The 19,839-nt window shown below is 41.0% G+C and overlaps 1 protein-coding gene across 1 annotated transcript; it reads right to left on the bottom strand.

Moving 5' to 3' along the window:
* Nucleotides 1–3,004: 3,004 nt before the first annotated feature.
* mfsd8l2 (major facilitator superfamily domain containing 8-like 2) lies at nucleotides 3,005–19,620 on the bottom strand. Its single transcript, XM_061839573.1, has 11 exons — nucleotides 19,530–19,620; nucleotides 19,027–19,212; nucleotides 17,631–17,693; nucleotides 17,451–17,570; nucleotides 16,115–16,194; nucleotides 14,866–15,160; nucleotides 9,544–9,617; nucleotides 8,113–8,326; nucleotides 4,044–4,166; nucleotides 3,673–3,803; nucleotides 3,005–3,141 (listed from the first exon to the last, which is right to left on the bottom strand). Exons 1-11 carry the CDS (start codon nucleotides 19,603–19,605, stop codon nucleotides 3,025–3,027), a joined length of 1,479 nt encoding a protein of 492 aa, XP_061695557.1. The 5' UTR covers nucleotides 19,606–19,620; the 3' UTR covers nucleotides 3,005–3,024.
* Between the last annotated feature and the right edge of the window lie 219 nt (nucleotides 19,621–19,839).

Genomic DNA, 19,839 nt, shown 5'->3' with positions numbered 1-19,839 from the left:
ATGTCTAACGGCATCGGACAAGACTCTGGGCATCGTGCTATAAGACGTATTTTCGCGTTGTCTACAACAGACTTAGCATTGAACAATGCGCTGTTAGACCGGCAATATGGCGACGTAAACAAAAGTCACATGATTTTAGGATATGGGTGCACGACCTCCTTACTGCAGTACTATGCTATTGTCGGCATAGTTTTACGACTATAAAACAATCTGCCAGTGTTTATTTCAAGTTAACATGCAGATTCAATTGTGATCTCTTCCTTCTCGTCGCGTTCAAGTTGTGAGCAAACATGTTTTTGCGGAATTTTATTGGCCGAGGCAATTTACCGAGATTGCCGTTACAGTAAGCAGCAGGAGTCACGCTGGGAAAGTCAGCTCGTTCAAAGAGTGTCAAATCAGCTTTGACCTGATTCTATACACTTTCTTATCTCCCATAAATGTCAAGTAGCTGAATATGCTGATCATGGCATGAAAGTACTTATGAATACTACGTCCTTGAGCCCCACAGATTAGATTTTCCATTTCAGGTGAAAAAGGCTGCGGAAAGCCAAACAACCGACGCTGATTGTTGAAAAATGGAAAGGTTACTGGGCCTTATCTGCAAATTATGCACAGACAAAGAAAAAAATAATAATAAAAAAGATTGTCCAAGCCCGTGATCAGCCCTACAAAAGGAATGGACTGCCTTCATGTTGCTTGCACACACCACGGCTAGCATGCGTCTCATCCTGAGGGACGAAAACAACCTGCAACCGGCGACCAACTTGACAAGTGCTGAATTACAAATGAGTAAAATGAAGCTCATAAAATGGAGCTTATCACTGTGAACGGATAAATATCGTCAACTGACAAGGATGATTTTGGGCCGCGCCGCTATATTTTCAGATATGCTCTTTGTGCTGTATTCAAGGCTTTGTGTTTTGATTGAGTCATAAAAATTCGCTTTTTGGAATAAATACGAAGCATTCTGCAATGCATCACTATTTTTGAACATGCGCTCCTGTCAGCTCGCTGTCGTGAAGCTGATAAGACAGTTGACAGTTCCACTTTTACACTCGGCGTGTCAACCGTTTCATTTCAAGTTCCCCCCGTTTTTTTTTTTATTACAGAAATAAAAAAGACCGGTGACAAGGAATGAGAAGTTGGGTCACATGGAAAAACCTTTTCTCTTATCTTTCCATCAACACAGAAGAGTATAAATAGTTTAGATGGGAGAAGAATCACTTTCTTCCTCATTTATGGAATCGATGAATCTTGTCCATGAGAACAACACTGCCCCCTTGTGTATGATATCATTTTGTAGTCTGGAAGGGAACTGCGTTCAAACTCTGAGAAGGATTTCACCTCCTCTCTGACAAGGTTTTATGAGAGCCAAAGGTGTGAAAAATACTCGGACTTTTTAGTTAGGTAGAAGTACAGAAATGACGAGTAGAGAAGTACAAGTACTGATGAACTAGTACAGACTGAAATGTATTCAAAGTCTCTCAAAAATGAAAATAAAGACAGTGATCAACATTGTTGACAACTCTATCAAATTTAAATAATTATAAAAATGACCAAGGACATAAAATGAGGATTCAGAATCACAACAAATCAAGCCCAGTTTACACACTAGATATTGAGTCGAGCTTTTTTTTCCTCCCATATGTTTACCCTCATCGCGCTTTGACCTTTCTCACTGAGGCCCGTGCGTATTCATCGCCAACAATGAGGCACTCTAAAGCTGCCTTGCAAATGCACCACTATGAGGGAAAATGAATTTTAGGGGTGTAGGCATTGCAGTCAGCTGACTTGCTGCTGATGCAAAGAAAGGTGCTCAAGCGCTAATATACCGAGGGAGGGTTGACTTATGCTGGATGCCAAAGTGCGCCACTGGAAAACTGCAATAATGATAACTAGTTTCATGAGGCGGCACGGTGGTGCTTCAGCAGGAAAGCAATGGCCTCACAGTTCTGAGGTCCCGGGTTCAATCCTGAACCCACCTGGATGGACTTTGCATGTTCTGCCCGTGCCTGCGTTGGTCTTCTCCTGGCACTCCGGTTTCCTCCCACATTCCCAAAACATGTAACATCAATTGGGCAATTTCCCCTCGGTGTGATTGTGAGTGCGGCTATTTGCTGGCAACCAGTTCAGGGTGTACCCCGGCTCCGGCCTGTTGACAGCTGGGATCGGCTCCAGCACTCCCCGCGACCCCTGTGAGGATAAGCAGCATAGTAAATGGATGGATGGATAGTTTTATGGTAGAGGTCCACAATTGATTTCTACGTAGTTCCCAGCCTTTGCACGTTTTCAGCAATTATTTACAAACGTGTGATGTATTTAGAAACAAATCACTGAAATCTCTTGAGAGTTTTTAAAGTCAAACTATAGAGGTAGAAGTGATACTAAAAGAGTCTTGAAAAAGCTTAAGTCCTGATTCAACTTGATTAAAGATGAAAAACTACTCTGACGTACAAAACTTACCAAAGTAAAACTACATTTTGACTATTTGTTATATACAACGGCCTAGTCAAATAAAATATGCGCATGAAATATTTCCCTCGTTTATTAATTTGCGTCATACTCAAATTGCAAAGGAAAAAAAAAATCACTTGACACAGCTAAAATCAGGATAGTCATGACTGAACTGTCAAGTGGTCCTGGATGAACAAAGCCAAAAGACAGAAATTAGCTCATGATAAATGGGGGGGGGGGGGGGGGTTTACCTGTTGAATGTGTTTTGTTTTTGTTTGTTTTTTGCTGTTGTTTTTCAGACTAGATGGGGATTTTTTTTTAATAACACCAGAAATCTGAAACTGGTTTTCATGCTGGAACAAAACACAGTGAAAAACCGTAACAGAGTTGAGAGATCAAAATTAAAATGTATCTGTTTTCAGAAGTTAGGGAGCAGAAGTACAAAGGTTTCAGAAAAATAAATACTCGAGTAACAAAGTATTGGCTCCTTGTTATTTCCCACCATTGATGACAACATATTTTATTTCAATGTCAGTCCACCTGCATGGATCTTCTTTGAGATGAAGGGGTCTACCCCCTGTATGGAGCCTTTCCGGCTCTTTCCGTCCATCCCCCCTTGTCGGGGCTCCCCGCACTCCCTGCAGCTCTACTTTGAGTCAGGCGGCTGTATGACAACGCCGTCATAACCTGAAATATATACAGCACGCAATCCTGCTTTAGAGAACCGAACAGCCAGTAAAGCCTATTAAAGACACGCTGAGTTAAGGCGTTTACATCCGAGTGTATCCCAAAGCAGAGTAGCGGTTCTCCTTGTTTTCCCCTTTTTAATTTTTTTTTTTTTTTTTTTGGGGGGGGGGGGCATACAAAAATATGACACGAGTCAAATGAGGTGGCTCGGCCATCCGATTCAGATGTCTCCCAAACGTCTCCCTGATGAGGTGTTCCGGATACGTCCCACCAGGAGGGGACCCCGGGGATGACCCAAAACACCCAAGAAAGACTACATCTCTCAGATGGTCCGGGAACACCTCTGGATGCCCCCGAAAGAGTTGGATGAAGTGGCTGGGGAGAGGGAATTCATCTTATCCTCGCTAAAGCTCCTGCCCCACGGACCGACCACTGATAAGCGGTAGAAAATGCATGGATGGATGAATTCCTGAATGACGGCCGTGAGTAATAAATGCACGCAAACACGGAAATGAGAAAAGTGACACATACTGCGACCATCAAGAGGAGAGCCAACATCATGCCGATCATTATGTACAAATGATTGGTCAAGCCTCCTGCCCACAAAGGACCCAAGATGGTTGCGAGGCCCCCGACGGATCGTCTTACACCTTGGCTAAACCCTTTTGATGACACAGGGACACAATTATTTATCATTATTATGGAAAATTTACTATAAGTGATTAAGGAGTCGGGAAAGGAGTTAACTGCATTCAGAATCAATAACTCCTTTATTTACTCCCTAATAACTATAATGAAGATATTTTAAGTGTACTTTTTAATGACCTACAGAATGTAGTCCATTCTATATATTGTATATATACAAAAAAAAAAAGTATTACTGCGGTTGTGCTACAGGTCACCTTGTGTTTTCTCCGCTGTGACTTTGGAGAAGAGAGACACCTGAGACACGGCCACAAACGGGAGCCCCAACAGCTGCAGGAAGACCCCAACGATGAAGACCGACAGCTTCCACTCATAGCTGCCTACAAATAGCAATAATAATATTATTCATAATATCTATAGTCTCCTATTTTCCTTTCTTTCTGTGTCGATAACGTTGACATGATTAATTTATTCAACAGAATGCAAATATTGTGAATAGTATCCATACAGTACTTTTCCAGCTCAGCTGCAGCCATGATGAGGACAAGCAGTATGTATTTATTTACTCACTGGGTGGATATACTGTAAGGTTTTTTGGATTTTGTTTGGAAAATGAAATACAATTAATTATAATAAATAAATAAATTGAAATCATAATAATAAATAAATAATAACACATTATTTTTATTTAGAATGAGCTCTTGTCATTGGAAGTGCAGTTGAGAAACAGTGGATATCAAAAGTCTACACACCCCTGTTTTTTTGAGGGGGGGGGTGATTTAAAAAATTGAGACCCAAAAAAAGGTTTCCAAAAACCTTTTTTCACCATTAATGTGACCTATATTGTGTACAATACACTTGATTACATTTTTTTTTACTCTTTTGGATACCATAAGGTATACAAAATAAAAAAAAGTTTAAAAATGTCAATTGAGTTGTAAAGGTTACAAAGTCACACTGATGGTCGAAAAAGGTTTGAAATAATTAATCTGAACAGGGATGTGTAGACTTGTGAAATATCCAGCCCGATCTTAGTGGTAAATGTCAATTTTTTTACTTTGTGATCGACTGTGATCTTTTATTCACTCCTCCAATCCTTCCCTTGTCCACCAATATTTTTGGCAGGAGCACAAAGAGCTCTATCTGAAAACGAAACCTCTGCCAAGCTCCCTTTTTTTTTCTTTTTTTGGTTGGGGGCTGCTCTGCATCACGCTCATGTTTGTGTGAATCTGTGCCCACTCGAAAATCTTGGATGTTCCTCTCTCGAGCGAAAGCCTGTAATCTCATTTTCAAAATGCAATTTTATCAATCAGACATGCTTCTAAATGGTCCGAGACAAAATCACATTTGCAGGTACGTCAACGTTGAGATTGCTTTCTTTGTTTTGCTGCTTCAGCTGTAACAAATAGCTTACAAATGTATGATATGCTTTAACAAATAGCATTCTGGTCTAACAAGATTACCGTAATCCCTTTATATGTACTCGGGCAATTTTCCGCCCCGGCACCTGTCGTTTGTCATCACGGTGATAAACGTGACGCGCCGAGGCAGACGCACGCTGACATGAAGACCCGGGATCCGGTTTGCCTCCGTGAGCTCCAGATGGCCTTACAAATGCTTGAGTGATATCATTTACAGAGCACATCCACTAAAGTAGGCGGTTCTCAAATTTTTGGGGAGCCAGAATTTTTTTCCAAGGTCCCCTTCATAATCCTAAATAGAACAACCACTTGAAACCCTAAAACTTTCTAAAAGTTGTGATGTTGCTTTAACAAATTCCTATTGGTTTTATAGGGAAAAATGGTAATGATTCGAGAATGGATCATGTGGCATCTGTAGCCGTTAGGGGGTATGCCCAACCAACTTCCCCCAAAAAAGGTTGAAACATTTCCTTCCAGTGCAAGTAACTAGTGGGGCTCTACCGGGAGACATCAGGATAGAGAACCCATAGGAAGTAAAAACAACTGCAATGTATTTGTTTTGCACAAGCCCTCACAATGAGAAATGGAGGGTCCAAGAGGATTTTGCATGTTCTTGTCTTTATTCTGGCAGCGCGGAAGTCCCCAAGGGTAGTTGGTGAAGTACTGAAGAAGTCTCCGATGGATGAACGCGGAAGAGATTCGATGACTGCTATGTGAAACTGCCTCAACAGTAGCAAGCCGTGTTTCTTCAAAAGCTTGTGGAGGTATATCCTCAGCTGTGTCTTTTTGAGGGTGAAGTCAATGTTGGTCTCCCACTGTTGGTCCTGAGATACTGTCAGTTAATTACCTCTACTACAACCTGAAAAAAAAGAATGCTATTTCATCTAGCATCTTTCTTACGCCTAAATATAACTGCCTGTTCTCACTGTGAAAATTATCTACTTAAAGCTTCCATAGGCTGGAAAATATACCATCGGGTGTTTGAGACAACAAGGCACTCTAAAGCGACCACACGGAAACCCAGTTCACATGGTGCCTGTCAAGTCAAACGTTTTTTTCCCTCACCTTCCCCGTTTTGACTTTTCTCACCGAGGCCTGTGGACAGTCAAGCCCAACAACGAGGCACTCTAAAGCTGCCCTACTAACGGACTACTTGAAGGACAGATTCGATTTAGGGGTGTTGGCATAGAAATCAGCTAACTAACTGCATGTCGCAATTGTGCTAGATAACTGCTGATGCAATGAAAGGTGCTCAAGCTCTGATTTAGTGGGGGAGAGATGACTTCTAGGTTCTAGAGCCGTTCAGGCGTGTTGGCCGTGTCTCCACCGACCTGCTTGCTCGGTAGACAAACAATTGACAGTCCAGCAGGTGTCCTATGATGCTACTGAGGTACTCCAACGCGTGGGGTTCAATGCATTTCGTGACCAAAGATGTCAGGGCGACCGGCCTGTAGTCATTCAGACTCGAGAGTAGGCAAAACAGTCACTGCCCATCACACGACTACCAACATCATGTTTCACTGTTGGTATGTTCTTCTTTTGTGTTACATTTGTGGCAGATATAATTGGATGCACACCTCATTTTGTTCATGTCAGTCAATAGAATATTTCCAAAAACATCTTCTTGGGAAACATACAGATGGTTTTTTTTCAGAGCATTTTGGTCAGCAATGGTTTTTGCCTTGGAACTCTGCCATGTGGGCCATTTTTATTTGTGTTTTATTTTTTCTTATTGTTGAGTCATGAACACTAACCTGAAACTGTGGCAAGGGAGCCGTTCAGTTCTTTAATTGTGGCCCTGGTTTCCTTTGTGACCACCTGTATTTGTTGTTGTTGTGCTCTTGAGGTCATTTTTGTGGAATGGCCACTCATGGGAAGGTTCACCACTGTCCCATGTTATCTCATTTAAGGATAATGGCTCCCACCGTGGTTCGGTTGAATCCAAAATCTTTAAAAATTGCATTGAAACCCCTTCCAGACTGGCAGAGTCTAGTCCAGTCTTTAATTTTTTTACATTGTGGCATTTTGTTGGAACTTAATGTTTTTTTTTTTTGTTTTTTTTTTTTTTAGTCAACTTAATTTTGTCAAATAGGTTCTGTTAAAGTCATTTTCTTTTGATAATCAGACCTGTGTCACGTCCCATCGGAACGGGAGTAGGACCCAAATGCAGGACTCGGAAGATGCAAGGTAGTTCAAGGAGACACGTTTATTATATGCAGAGGTAGGGGATCGAGCAGGCAGTCCGGTGCAGCAGCGGTAGTTGGTACGTCGGGCGAAGAGAGCAGGTGAGCGGGCAGGTAGGAGTCGGTACACAGGAGAACAATCAAAGCAGGCAGAAGTAACGAAGGAGTCAGGCTTACAAGGTTGGTCGGAGAACGGACGAAGGTCGGTACACACAGGTTCGATCAGGGATACCGGAGCACACGAACGGGACATGAAGATCAACGAACTGGCGCCGGCCAGTTGTCATCGCGGTCATATAAATCCACAGCATAATCAGGCTAATTGAGGCGCAGGTGTGCACCTCCCAATCAGCGCACCCGCACGGGCACCCGCACAGCTCGTGCTGGAGCGGCAGGATCATGACAACCTGGAGGTAATCAGGCTTGGGTGTGGTCAATGAGATTGGCCCAAAAACTGTGATCAACCACAGTTAATTCATCATTTAACAAGGGCGCTCAATGCTTTTTCCATACACGGTCTGGTAGCTTCAAATGTTTTTTTTTTTTCCCCAGTAAGGAAAATAATAGTTTAAAAACAGCATTTTATGTGTACTTGGGTTATCTTTGTCTGTTGTTTATATTTGTTTCATGATATTAAACATTAAATTGGTGCTAACTAAGCAAAAACACAACACGATACCGTTTCACAGCACTGTCTATGTCTTGCTTGGGTTGGTTAGTACCTCGGAGGTTGCAGAGGAACAAGAGGCACCAGATACAGGCGGTGCAACAGATGACCAGGCCCACGGCCAGCACTGCACGGTCGGCCACCTTGCCGCTCAGCCAGCGAACAAAGAGGAAGCCCAGGATGACTTCCACCCCGCACAGGCTGTACATCACACTGTTGCCCAGCTCGTCAAAGCTAAAGTAGCGCTGCGTCAGAGGCGTCACCATGGTCTGAAACATATGGTCACAAGGCCGTGAAACGCTTCACTCAGTGAAAAGGAGGACGCCCTCATTGGAATCAAAATAAACCAATGTTTTTTTTCTATTTCTACTAACCAGATGGCAATACCGGCCAATAATGTAATATCGTTTTGCGAAGGAATTTAACGTTTTATCTGTAAAAGAAGAACCAAGGGGCTGTCCAAAATGGGTGATGCGAGCTTCACCAAGGAAGCAGAAACTAAAAAGGAGTTCTGATGGTCAATCAGGGAAGGGTAACGGCCGCGGTGCTTCATATCATAGTTTTCCCTGAAAAATAAATGAGTAAATAAACAAATAATGGGTGGCACGGTGGCGCAGCTGGTAAAGCGTTGGCCTCACAGTTCTGAGGTCCTCGGTTCAATCCCGGATCCACCTCTGTGGAGTTTGCATGTTCTCCCCGTGCCTGCGTGGGTTTTCTCTGGGCACTCCGGTTTCCTCCCACATCCCAAAAACATGCAAAATTAATTGGACTGTGGCTGTTTGTCTCCATGTGCCCCGCGATTGGCTGGCAACCAGTTCAGGGTGTACCCCGCCTCCTGGTAGATAGGCTCCAGCACTCCCCCGTGACCCTTGTGGGGTTAAGCGGCAAAGAAAATTGGTTGAATGGATGAATGGATCAATAAATGGGCAAAATTTTAGTTTTTAAAAAATGAAAAAAAAACATTAATAAGCGAGGGTTGAGAAAAATACCACAAATAACCCCCAAAATTGCTTAGTAATTGAATTGACATGAAAGATGAATGAGTCTTATAATTACCATGAAAAAATATTTACTAAAAATAATTTGAATAAGTGGGAGGTCTGATTTTAAAAAAAATAATTCAAATAAGGAATAGGGAAAAAACACCTAAAATTAGCAGGCATGGACATGGAATCAGTTCTTGCAATTTTTATTTTATTTTATTTTTATTTTTTATAATTTTTTTCTTATTTCTGCTTAAGTATACACTCTAAGTCCATTTGGCATCTAAGGTTAAATTATAGTACATAGTACAAGTACTTCTTCTTTTTTTTCTGAGAGTCTGAATGTGCTTCACATGTGTTGAATTCTGCGAATGACGGTTAAGTTTTTCAAATTGATCAATTTTTGGGGGGTTGGAATGAGGCTCTGACGGTCTAAAACAGCATGAAGTGAGGACTTGGGGAGAATTTGGGCTGATGGGTGCGGGCCGGGTGGCAGATCTCACCTCCAGCGCAGTCTGATTGAAGAGAGTGATGAACTGAGCCGTGAGAAGAACAATCACCTCCTCCCTCAGGAACTCTAAAGGATGAAAAACAAAAATGAGAAAGAGCTCCGCTGAGCAACCAAGAGGGAAAAAAATATCATAAAGCTCAAGTGCTACTATGAAATTGAAAGCTTAAACTGGCGATTTATGCGAGGGAAAAAAAAGTTGGTGAGTTACGATTGAAGAGGCAGACTGTGCACAACTTGGCCTGTCAGTGTTTTCCGTGGGAGATTAATGGCTTGCTTGTTTGTTTTTCCGATGTCCAAAATGCAATAAAGACGAGAACAAAGCGTATTCTAATCGATTCCAAATTTTGAGCTTATCTTCTCCAGAAGGAATTGGTGAAACTGGAACTTGGATCGGAGGGAAAATGGAGCTCCGTTTGCTGCTAAATTTGGATGCGTGTAGGCCAGATGGCTGAAGAGAACCGCTTGCTATTACAGTTCCGGATGCACGCGTGCTTTCTTTGGAAATGCATAGGCAGATCTGAGTTTGTGACTTTATCGTGAGTAAAAAAAATGTACACTTACTCAACACATTATTAAAACCTGCACGTGAGCTTGAATCCATGAGCAGTGTCAACCCTTGCCATTACAATCCAATCCAAACGTGTTTATAGAGCACATTTGCAAACAGTCGCATCGACCAAAGTGCATTTGAAACACAACATAAAAAAAGATGCAGTGGTGGATTGAGATATGCGTTTGATTAATTCCATGAGTACGCTCGTAGGCTATTCATTTCTTTCAGCCACCCCTCAAAAAATTACGAAAAAAGTGTTTTTTTTAATGAAACTGGTATTCTATGATTTTGTCAAAGGAGAATTCAAAGCAAAGCAAAGCCAAGTAAAGCAAAACAAATTTATTTGTATCCCGCATTTCATACATGAGGTAACTCACTGTGCTCTACATAATTAAACTCATTTGAAAACAAAGATAAATATTTTAAATGGCATAAAAACAGTAAAAATGACACACAAAAAATAAAAAAAAAGACTATTAAAACTGCATGCAGTGCAAGTAATATGATCAAAAAGTGGATATATTCTAAAAAGCGTGCAAGCATGCAGAGTTTTCAACCTGGATTTAAAAACATTCACACTTGGGCCTGACCTCACCTTTGTTGGCAACTTATTCCATTTGTGTGTAGCATAATAGCTAAATGCTGCTGCATCATGTTTGCTTTGGATTCCACGCTCCACTTATTTGACCTGAGTCAGTCGATCTCAGAGCTCTACTAGGTTTGTATTCCGTAAGCATTTCTTTCATGTATTCAGGACCTAAATCATTTTGTGATTTATAGAACAGTAGCAGAACTTTAAAATCTATTCTATAGCTGACTGGAACCCAGTGAAAGGACTTTAGGATTGGAGTTATATGCTCTGACTGCTTTGTTTTGGTCAGAACGCAAGCTGCAGCATTCTGAATGAGCTGCACCTGTTTAATTCATCTTTTGGGGGAGTTCAGTCAGAAGACCATTACAATAGTCAAGTCAACTTGAGATAAAAGCATGGATGAGCTTTTCCTGGTCTGCTTGACACATACAAGCCTTCACTCAATATATTTTCTTGAGATGGTAGAAGACAGAGCTAATAACCATGAGAAGAAAAAGGTTTTTGGGCGGAACGTACTCATGTATTACAAAATGTAATGTACAGTACAATAACTGCTACTTTCAAAGCTAATTGATTTACAATAAAGGTTTCATTTTGTTCCATTGAAAAGTGAATAGTTTCTTGTTTATGACCAATAAAGAATATAAATGTATGCCTGATCAAATACATGAAAGTACAATAGAAGGACTTAATTTTTTTTTCTTGTCAGGCCTCAGCTGTAAAGTGCAGACACTGAAAGGCAAAGTTTCACATACATAAATTGAATACTGTAGTGATTTTACAGTGATGGCATTTTTTTTCTGCAAGAAAGGAAATGGTGCTTTTTTATAAGTGGCAATGGAAGTATTTAAAGGCCTTAATAAGTGACATGATTTACAATAGGATGAATGTGCTGTTTCTATGCTGAGTGGAAAATTGTGACTTTTTTTTCCATACGAAGACATTTTTCCCTGCTAAACTCAATATTTTAGATTCTCAAAACACTCAAGTGTCAGTGTCATAGTTGCTCTTGTGCATTTAGATCAGTTTAAGGGCAGAGAAATGTCTTTCACTGGAGGCAGTACAGATTGGAGAAACTACTGAAATCTTGCTAGATCTAAATAGTTTATGAAAACCCCAGCAAAGCTACTTTTTGTGTCACAAAAATATTAATGCAGGAACCCCTTGATGGTTTACAACCATCTGGTTGCCATATTACATTAGCTCCCCGATGTAGTATTTGTTCTAACATCAACTTTTTGACGGCAAAATGCAAACACAAATGGCACTGGCCCACCAAGGAAAAATAATGCCCTGTCATTGGCTAATTTATGCGCTTTTGCCCAAGGCAACACTTTGCACATAAAGCCCATCCACCGCTGCATTCAAAAAGAACAATAACAATAATAATAATAATACAAAGGCAAAGGTGCAGTTACATAGCTGAATGTGCTGCATATTTTTCAGTGTGCATGCAAACATATGCACAACATACATGTTTGTGCGCCCCCTCACCACTCAATAAAAACAAAGTATTTCAATGGATTGAAATACAAGTTCAATTCAAGTTCAAAATTCTAGTTTGTGTGCAATGCATAATGCATGCAGATGTAAACGAAGAAGAGTTTCTCTCATTTACTCCCAGTATTCATCTCCAGTTATATTAGTCATTTTCTACAGAGGATAAAGAATATATGACTGTTTTTCAACATTTATTGATGCACCGTTTGGGTTGAAATATTCCTTGCTTGAAGTTTCATAACACTGGCACAAAATGTAGACGAACCCTAACCCTTAAGCACATTTATGGCGTTTTGCATTGTTCGTTACCGGTGTGAGGGTCTGAGCGCTTCTGGTGCTGAAAAGTCTCCTCGTGATTAATGCGCATGCGCATATATTTTGTTAACTTCCGGCCATTCTGAAACATCCCCATCCATGCTTCAACATGTGCCATTCGACAACTTGTCGCCGAGCGTTCATGTTCGCTATGGACGTCTCAGAAAGATGGACACAGCGAACATACATATATGTGTATATCTTTTTATCAACTTTTATTTAAGGTTGTTAGGGTTAGGTTATAATGTACGTTAGCTCCCTCTATGTAGAAGAAGGGGAACTGTGAGACCGGGTGATTTCCCAGGAAGCATCTGCTACGTACCCAGAGTTCCCCTATTAGTAACGCATGGGCATTAATCACAAGGAGACTTTTCAGCACGGGGGGAGGGCTCAGACCGTCACACCGGAAAGATTTGCAGATTGAGAAGGCTAAAATTATGTTTGTTATAAATAACAGACACAATATTTGTTTCATGTTACATCTTGTCCATTTTTAACATTGAACAGCAGTTAAGCAGTAATTCTTTCGCATATCACTACATGGAACAGATTCTTCTACTTCTTCTTGATAGACTTAGACACACGCAAGAGGCAAGTTGCTTTTTTTATGTTGTTTTTTTCTCCAACTGACTGATGAGCACATTCTCTGTAGTTTGGGCCAACGAACAAAGCTCTTTCTGCACCCTACTGAGAGAAAACTTTAAACTGGAAAGTCCTGCAGACTCGCATAAGACCGAAAGTTACCGCAGAGCCTTCTGCTGCTGCGATGACTGTTTAAAAATCAACCCTCTCTCTCTCACAACTAAACAAGCAAGAAGCGTTCAATCCCTGACTGGATTCAGAAATAAGATCAATAATTAAAAGCTCTCTTGATGATAGGAATGCAAATGTTCCCTTGTTTTGCTGCAGAATATTCTAGGCTGGTGGTAAAACTAGAGAATCAATAGACGAACGTTGCGCGAGCGCACGACCGTTTCTTTCTCCATTTGGAGTCAACGCAGCATGCGTAGTCAATAAAGGTGCTGCGCTGTCCATCTCGCCGTTCCTTTGCCACATTTTCACAGAACGAAAGAATCGATATCAGAGTTTGATATATATGCACACATTCTGTCCGATACACGCACAAACGTACAGTATGGAGTATAGATAATCAATGCAAGCGCTCAACAGCTGTTTACGTGGAAACTGACGCTAATCTTGCAGGCCAAGTTTTCCCAACCTTTATTTAGCATATTTGACATGAAGAAAAACCTCACATAACGGCACAAAAAAAATAGATACAGTTTACTGAAGTATTGCTGATTTTGTATCGGTTTTCCCCAAAATGTACCCGGTGTCAAATCTAGGCCAGTTTAGTTCAACAGAAAACTTGTTATTCTCCTCTATGAATGGCAGAAGGTGAGTACAAAAGTTAATTGCACCTTCTGCCAACTAGTTCAAGAACATTCCTTGTTCTGGCAGCTACTATACGTCACTAACACAGATAGATGAACAAAGATACAAGATTTGTTGTCAATAAAACATCATTTTTGGATTAAAGGAGATTTTGAATTCCTGTACATTTGCTTGTTTGACGACTTCGCAAAAATTAATGGGGCCCACCGAGTAAACTACAATTGCAGTAAATCTACATCTGGTGGCTAGAGAAAGTCTGTAAAGTAACGGTGTCCAAATGGAAGGTTTTTCTGGTTGGAAAAAAAATGACCTTATATAGCTCTTTTTTTTTTAATAATTTTATGAAAGCAAGAAATGATAGATAGATAGATAGATAGATAGATAGATAGATAGATAGATAGATAGATAGATAGATAGATAGATAGATAGATAGATAGATAGATAGATAGATAGATAGATAGATAGATAGATCATTTTCTGCGCCGCTTATCCTCACAAGGGTCGCGGGGAGTGCTGCAGCCGATCCCAGCTGTCAACGGGCAGGAGGCGGAGTACACCCTGAACTGGTTGCCAGCCAATCACAGGGCACGTCGAGACAGACAACAGTCGCAGTCACAATCACAATTAGAGTGTCCAATTAATGTTGCATGTTTTTGGGAAGTGGGAGGAAACCAGAGTGCCCGGAGGAAAGCCACGCAGGCACGGGGAGAACATGCAAAGTCCACGCAGGCAGGTCCGGGATTGAACCCGGCACCTCAGAACGGTGGGGCCAACGCTTTCCAGCAAATGGACTGTGCCACAGCAACAATACCATTTTTAAAAAAATAATAATATTGTAAAACTACACACAGCCCAAACATTTCTCACATCAGCACTGAATTCTAAATTCCAAATATGTATGAAACAAATCTGAATTTCAATGTGAATGCGAGCCATGTTGAATAAAAATGGTGGCTCACCTCCACTCATGCTGAAGTTAGCAAACGCTTTGGATCCAATTGAGGAGGCCTCGTGGAGGGTCTTCATTTCATAGGACGTGGAGGACTCTAACTGGTTGCAGTTGACAGCTTTGTAAGTGTGCACCCGCATACCATCATCCGGACCAATCAGTGGCTCGTCTTCATCCTCCTCGTCTTCCTCCAGTTTCAAGTCCATCATCGGGACCGGCCCCTCTGTGGTCTCGACGGCCGGTAAATCCCAGTACATTGCCAGGACCACAAACTGGAGCAGCAACCACAACAAGCACATGAAGATCTGAGAGGAAGAATTGGAAACACATTCAGGAAATATACTTTGCATCTTTGACCTTGCCACAGCATTAAGAAATTATTTGCATTTTTACAGCATCATAATTCCTATCATCTAAACAGGTGTCTGCATCTTAAATAATTGCAATTTCCTGAAACAATTTAAGATGTGATGTTTCATCATAAATACTTTTTAAATGTGTTGACACAAAATCTAAGCAATCATGTATTTGGATCCATTTCTCCAAATTTGAAGCGAACCACGAACTTCAACTTTGTGATTTCTGAGCTACGATTAAAACTATAGCGATTATACAAGCATGTGCTTAAATAAAGTTTTATGAAGGGAAAACAACATTGACACCACTGCAGCACAAGTGATATCAAATATTGTCTTCAAAAGACAAAAAAAAGCACCATTTTGATCATCGCTGTCAATGAGATTCATTTATTTTTATTCTACAACTGCATTGTCTTGTATTGAATTTCTGATATTTTTCCTCTCTAATGAACTGCAGCTAGCTAAATGAGGTAAACAAGACTTGGGCAAGGCTTAGGGACCCCAATAAGAAAATCTCAGCTATTTAGTGAATTATGGAAATTGGGATTTCTCGTAGAGCAACGCAGTTCGCGTCTAACCGCAACTGAGGTGCCCTTGAGCAATGCACCAAACTTCCAATTACTTGAGCATTGTGCTGATTTACTGTATATGCAAATTTTTAAAAACTGTATAAAACTTTATTCCCCTTAGAGAGAATAAAATGATTGTTTTTCATCTCCTAAATTATTCAAGAGAACCAAATGAAGCGTTGATGTTGAAGGTCTTAGCGGCAAGTTATATTCTTCTTAAGGCAAAAAAAAAGGGGCACAATTAGGCCAGAGTGCTTAATTTCTGCACAATGCCACGCCGTGTTGATGATGTTTTGTGGGAAACTTAGATTATTGATCGGGATGCTGTTACCCCAGGAGATGTAAACTTGTTGACAACAAAAGGTCCAAGTTTGAAATCACACAGTCGCAAAAACAGGTTGAATGCTGGCCCTGGAGAGAAAGGAGGAAGTTATTTTATGATGAGACAGAATAACACAACAGCTCCGCTTTGGAAATATTTTTGGTGTGTGTGATATTTCCTCAGAAGATACACGCGAGGGGAGGAGATTAGAAAGGATGTGCCAGTTTGTGTGTAGTGTAAACACTAGCAAAGTCAGCGACTACTGACCGATTAATTCCACAAAATCATATTCATTCATTCCAATTTGTCCTTTTTCTTCATTTTGTAGCATTTCTTTTAGATGCACTGCTTCCTGTACATAAGGTAGATGCTCATTTTATTTGTCCAATCACATTTTAGTCTCTACATGTTATATTGTCAATTTAATCTACCCACAGACGCCACAATCAGTAGTGAGACTCAAATTATCATCAATGTCAAGCAGAAATCTCGTCTAGTATGTCCAAATATGGTCAATTTCTCGTACGTATGATGTGGAAGGAAACTGGAGTACCCGGAGAAAACCCACACACGCATGGGAAGAACATGCAGACTTCCCACAAACAAGCAAGGCTGGATTTAAACCCTGGTCCTAAGAGCCAGATCTTCTAACCAGGTGTGTACTGTGCCGCCAAAGCTTAAATCTAGCTACTGTGCTGCATACATCCTCTGGTGCATTTCAGAACCAATATTTATCTGATCACATGATTAAAAACTAAAACATTTAATTAAAGTACATCATACTCACCACAGATGCTGAATCATACGTGTTATAATGTCTGCAGATAGCTACAGATGTCTTTTGTTGTTCAAAGTTTTGCTCTGACTCACAAAAAAGAAAAATGCTGACATCGTCATCACCAAATTATCTTCAATCACCATATCAATATGCTAAAACGATACGCTAATGAGGCAGATTGATATGCAGAAATGAATATGCACACATTTACCTTTGTGGCTAACCAGTTCCTTGCGCACTGAAGCATTCCATTTTTTACACTCTCACCTAAATGTCAAACCTATTTTCACACCTTAATGTCTAAAAAATATCTCGACTCTCAATCTTAAGGCAACATGATGTCGCTCAGCTCCTGCATTTGGGAAGAGTTTTATAATACCTTTTTTTTTTGGTTTGTTTTGTTTTAAAGGTTACTAGCTGTAGCATTTGTGCATAGTAGTGATTTTTTTTTCTATAGCTGCGACATCATAGTGGTGGTATTAACTGATGGATTAAGTCCCCACTGAAGTTGTGGGTACCAAATACACCACCCGACAGTGGTATGTATCTGCAGGGGTGGCGACTAACCCACAAGTAGACCAGCTTGTCGACAGGCCATGATGGCCGCAAAGACACCTGCTCGTTCTTCTGACCGGGTGCTCTTAGTCAGGAAACCGAAGATTGAGGATCCCGCTCCTGCACCGACACCTGAGAGGACGACGGTATCATCCTTCTTTCTGTGTGTGCGCGTGTGTGTGTGTGTCATACCTGTCACAAGACGACTGCATACTAAGAGCCACTTGGAATAGCCAATAAAATACATGAAGTTACCTGGAAAAAGAATTAAACCTACCGTTAGGACCAAATATGCCTCCACTGAGTAAAACAAACACTTGACTGAAGGCAGCAGGGAGCAGTTCTACCCAAAAGACCGATTTCTCTCTGAAATGTTTGTTCACAAATCTGTGTAAAGCTGTATTAGTGAGCATTTCTTCGTTGAAATATTTGTAGTAATGTACTTAGAACCAAATCTCTGATTCCACCTTACACTTTAAAGGTCAAGTGTCATGAACTGGATAATTTTTAGTATGTAATTAATAAAAAAAAAAACGGCACCTGGTATGGACCCATCCATTTTTTCACTACAAAATTTTGACGTATTTGGCTTTTTGTAACTCCCGCCATAAAAATCCTTTCGAGGGATTTGTTTTTGACAAGAAGCAGGAAGTGGCGTTGGAGGCACTAGTGCGCTCAATCGGACTCGTTTGTTTCTATTAGTTTTACGTGCAGGAAGTTAGCTCGTTGTTCCTTCGTGTTAGCCAAAATGCCGGCTTGTTGCATTGCTGGATGTTGCTCGAACACTCGGGACGATGAATTTCCCCTTTATAAGTTTCCAAGAGACCCGGTTCATCGGGTGCAAAGGACGCGAGCTTTGTGGGTTCCAAATGACAGGTAGGTGTGTATATAACTACTAAAAAAATAATAGTTTGGGGGAGACCACATAATTCGTCTCTGATAACGTAACAAAAGATCCGCGTGCGTATGGGGTGCTAAATGTGTCAATGTGCGCGTCGGACGGCTTCTGCGTCGTGCCTCACAGACGAGCACAGCTTCGGCCATGCTGGCTCAAACATATTGTCTGGGAGTCTGTTGTTAGAAGTAATCCGCATGTCATCTAAATATGGCTCGAAACAATCGGGTAATATTGCCCCGGACACTTCACTCGATTGTGAAATGTTCTCTTCTTCGAAAAAAGCTTAAGTGTCAGAAGGGGCGTGTCCCATAGCAGGGGCCACAGCGTGTTTTCAATGGCAAATGTCCGGGGTGACGTCACGGACAGTAGATGCAGCCAATATGGCGACCACTTGGATGTTGAATGACACTTCCGCAACTTCGCGCATGGATGACGCGCTCTCTGCTCATAGTTATTTTTTCGTATGGACATTGAAGTGAATAATGTTATATGTATTTTTCATTTCAATATCTATTTTAGAATATTTATAGAGATGACACATGACCTTTAATATGCATTTTCTTTGATGAAAACAGATCCATAATTCCAACATGTTTTAGCTACATTGTCCCATCTGAATGGACTAAGGACCCCAGTTGACTGAGTAATCAATATATCAGGTAATTGTGTCTATGTGGATTTCCAACTTACCAGCAATCTCAAAAAGATTGGCAAAAAGAATCATGGGCTTGGTGGTTCTGCTAAGGTCTGACCAGCAGCCAAACAGCGGTCCAGTGAGAAGCCCGCTTAGACTGAAAGCAGAGAGACCCAGACCCAAGAAATATGGAGGCGCCTCTAGGATCTGGAGATACCGCCATATTGTGGGCAGAATGACAGCTGAAAACACCAGAAGGGGATCAATGAATGGCCACAACAACGTTGTGAGTTATACGGCAGTAAAATCTGAAGCAATTTCCTCATTGGGAGGATGGACCCAACAGTTCTTCATGGTTCTTCAATGCTCTAATGACGTTATTAACAGTGGTGGAAAAAGTACTCACACTCTGTACCACAAGTAAGTAGTATAAGTTAATAGAAGTACAGATACTCTTGATTAAAAGTCCTGTGTCATCAAAAATGTTATCGGAAAACTGTACTTAGTTACAGTCATGAAGTATTACCACTTTATTTATTGAACATCATGATGAACTTACCGTACTCGATGCCGCTGAGCATAAATATTAGTCCAATGGTAAAAAAAGTGAGATTCCTCTTCTGGAGGTTATCCATAGCGCTGTGACTTTTTCTACAAGGATCTGTGTACATGTGCTGCACAAGCACTGTGCAGTGGTTAAATCAGATAATAAGATACAGCACATGTACAATTAGAGCGCCTTGGCCCGACCATTTGTTGCAGCATTTGAAAGAGTCCTTTTGGAGCATGTTGAAAATAGAGATCACGTGCTGACGTTTCGCAAGGGTATCGAATGAAAAGCCAATAAGAGCACAACAAATCTTTCCGGT

The sequence above is a fragment of the Syngnathoides biaculeatus genome, chromosome 13 (assembly GCF_019802595.1).
Source record: "Syngnathoides biaculeatus isolate LvHL_M chromosome 13, ASM1980259v1, whole genome shotgun sequence".
Lineage (NCBI taxonomy): Eukaryota > Metazoa > Chordata > Actinopteri > Syngnathiformes > Syngnathidae > Syngnathoides > Syngnathoides biaculeatus.
This window is presented reverse-complemented; position numbering and strand designations above follow the sequence as displayed.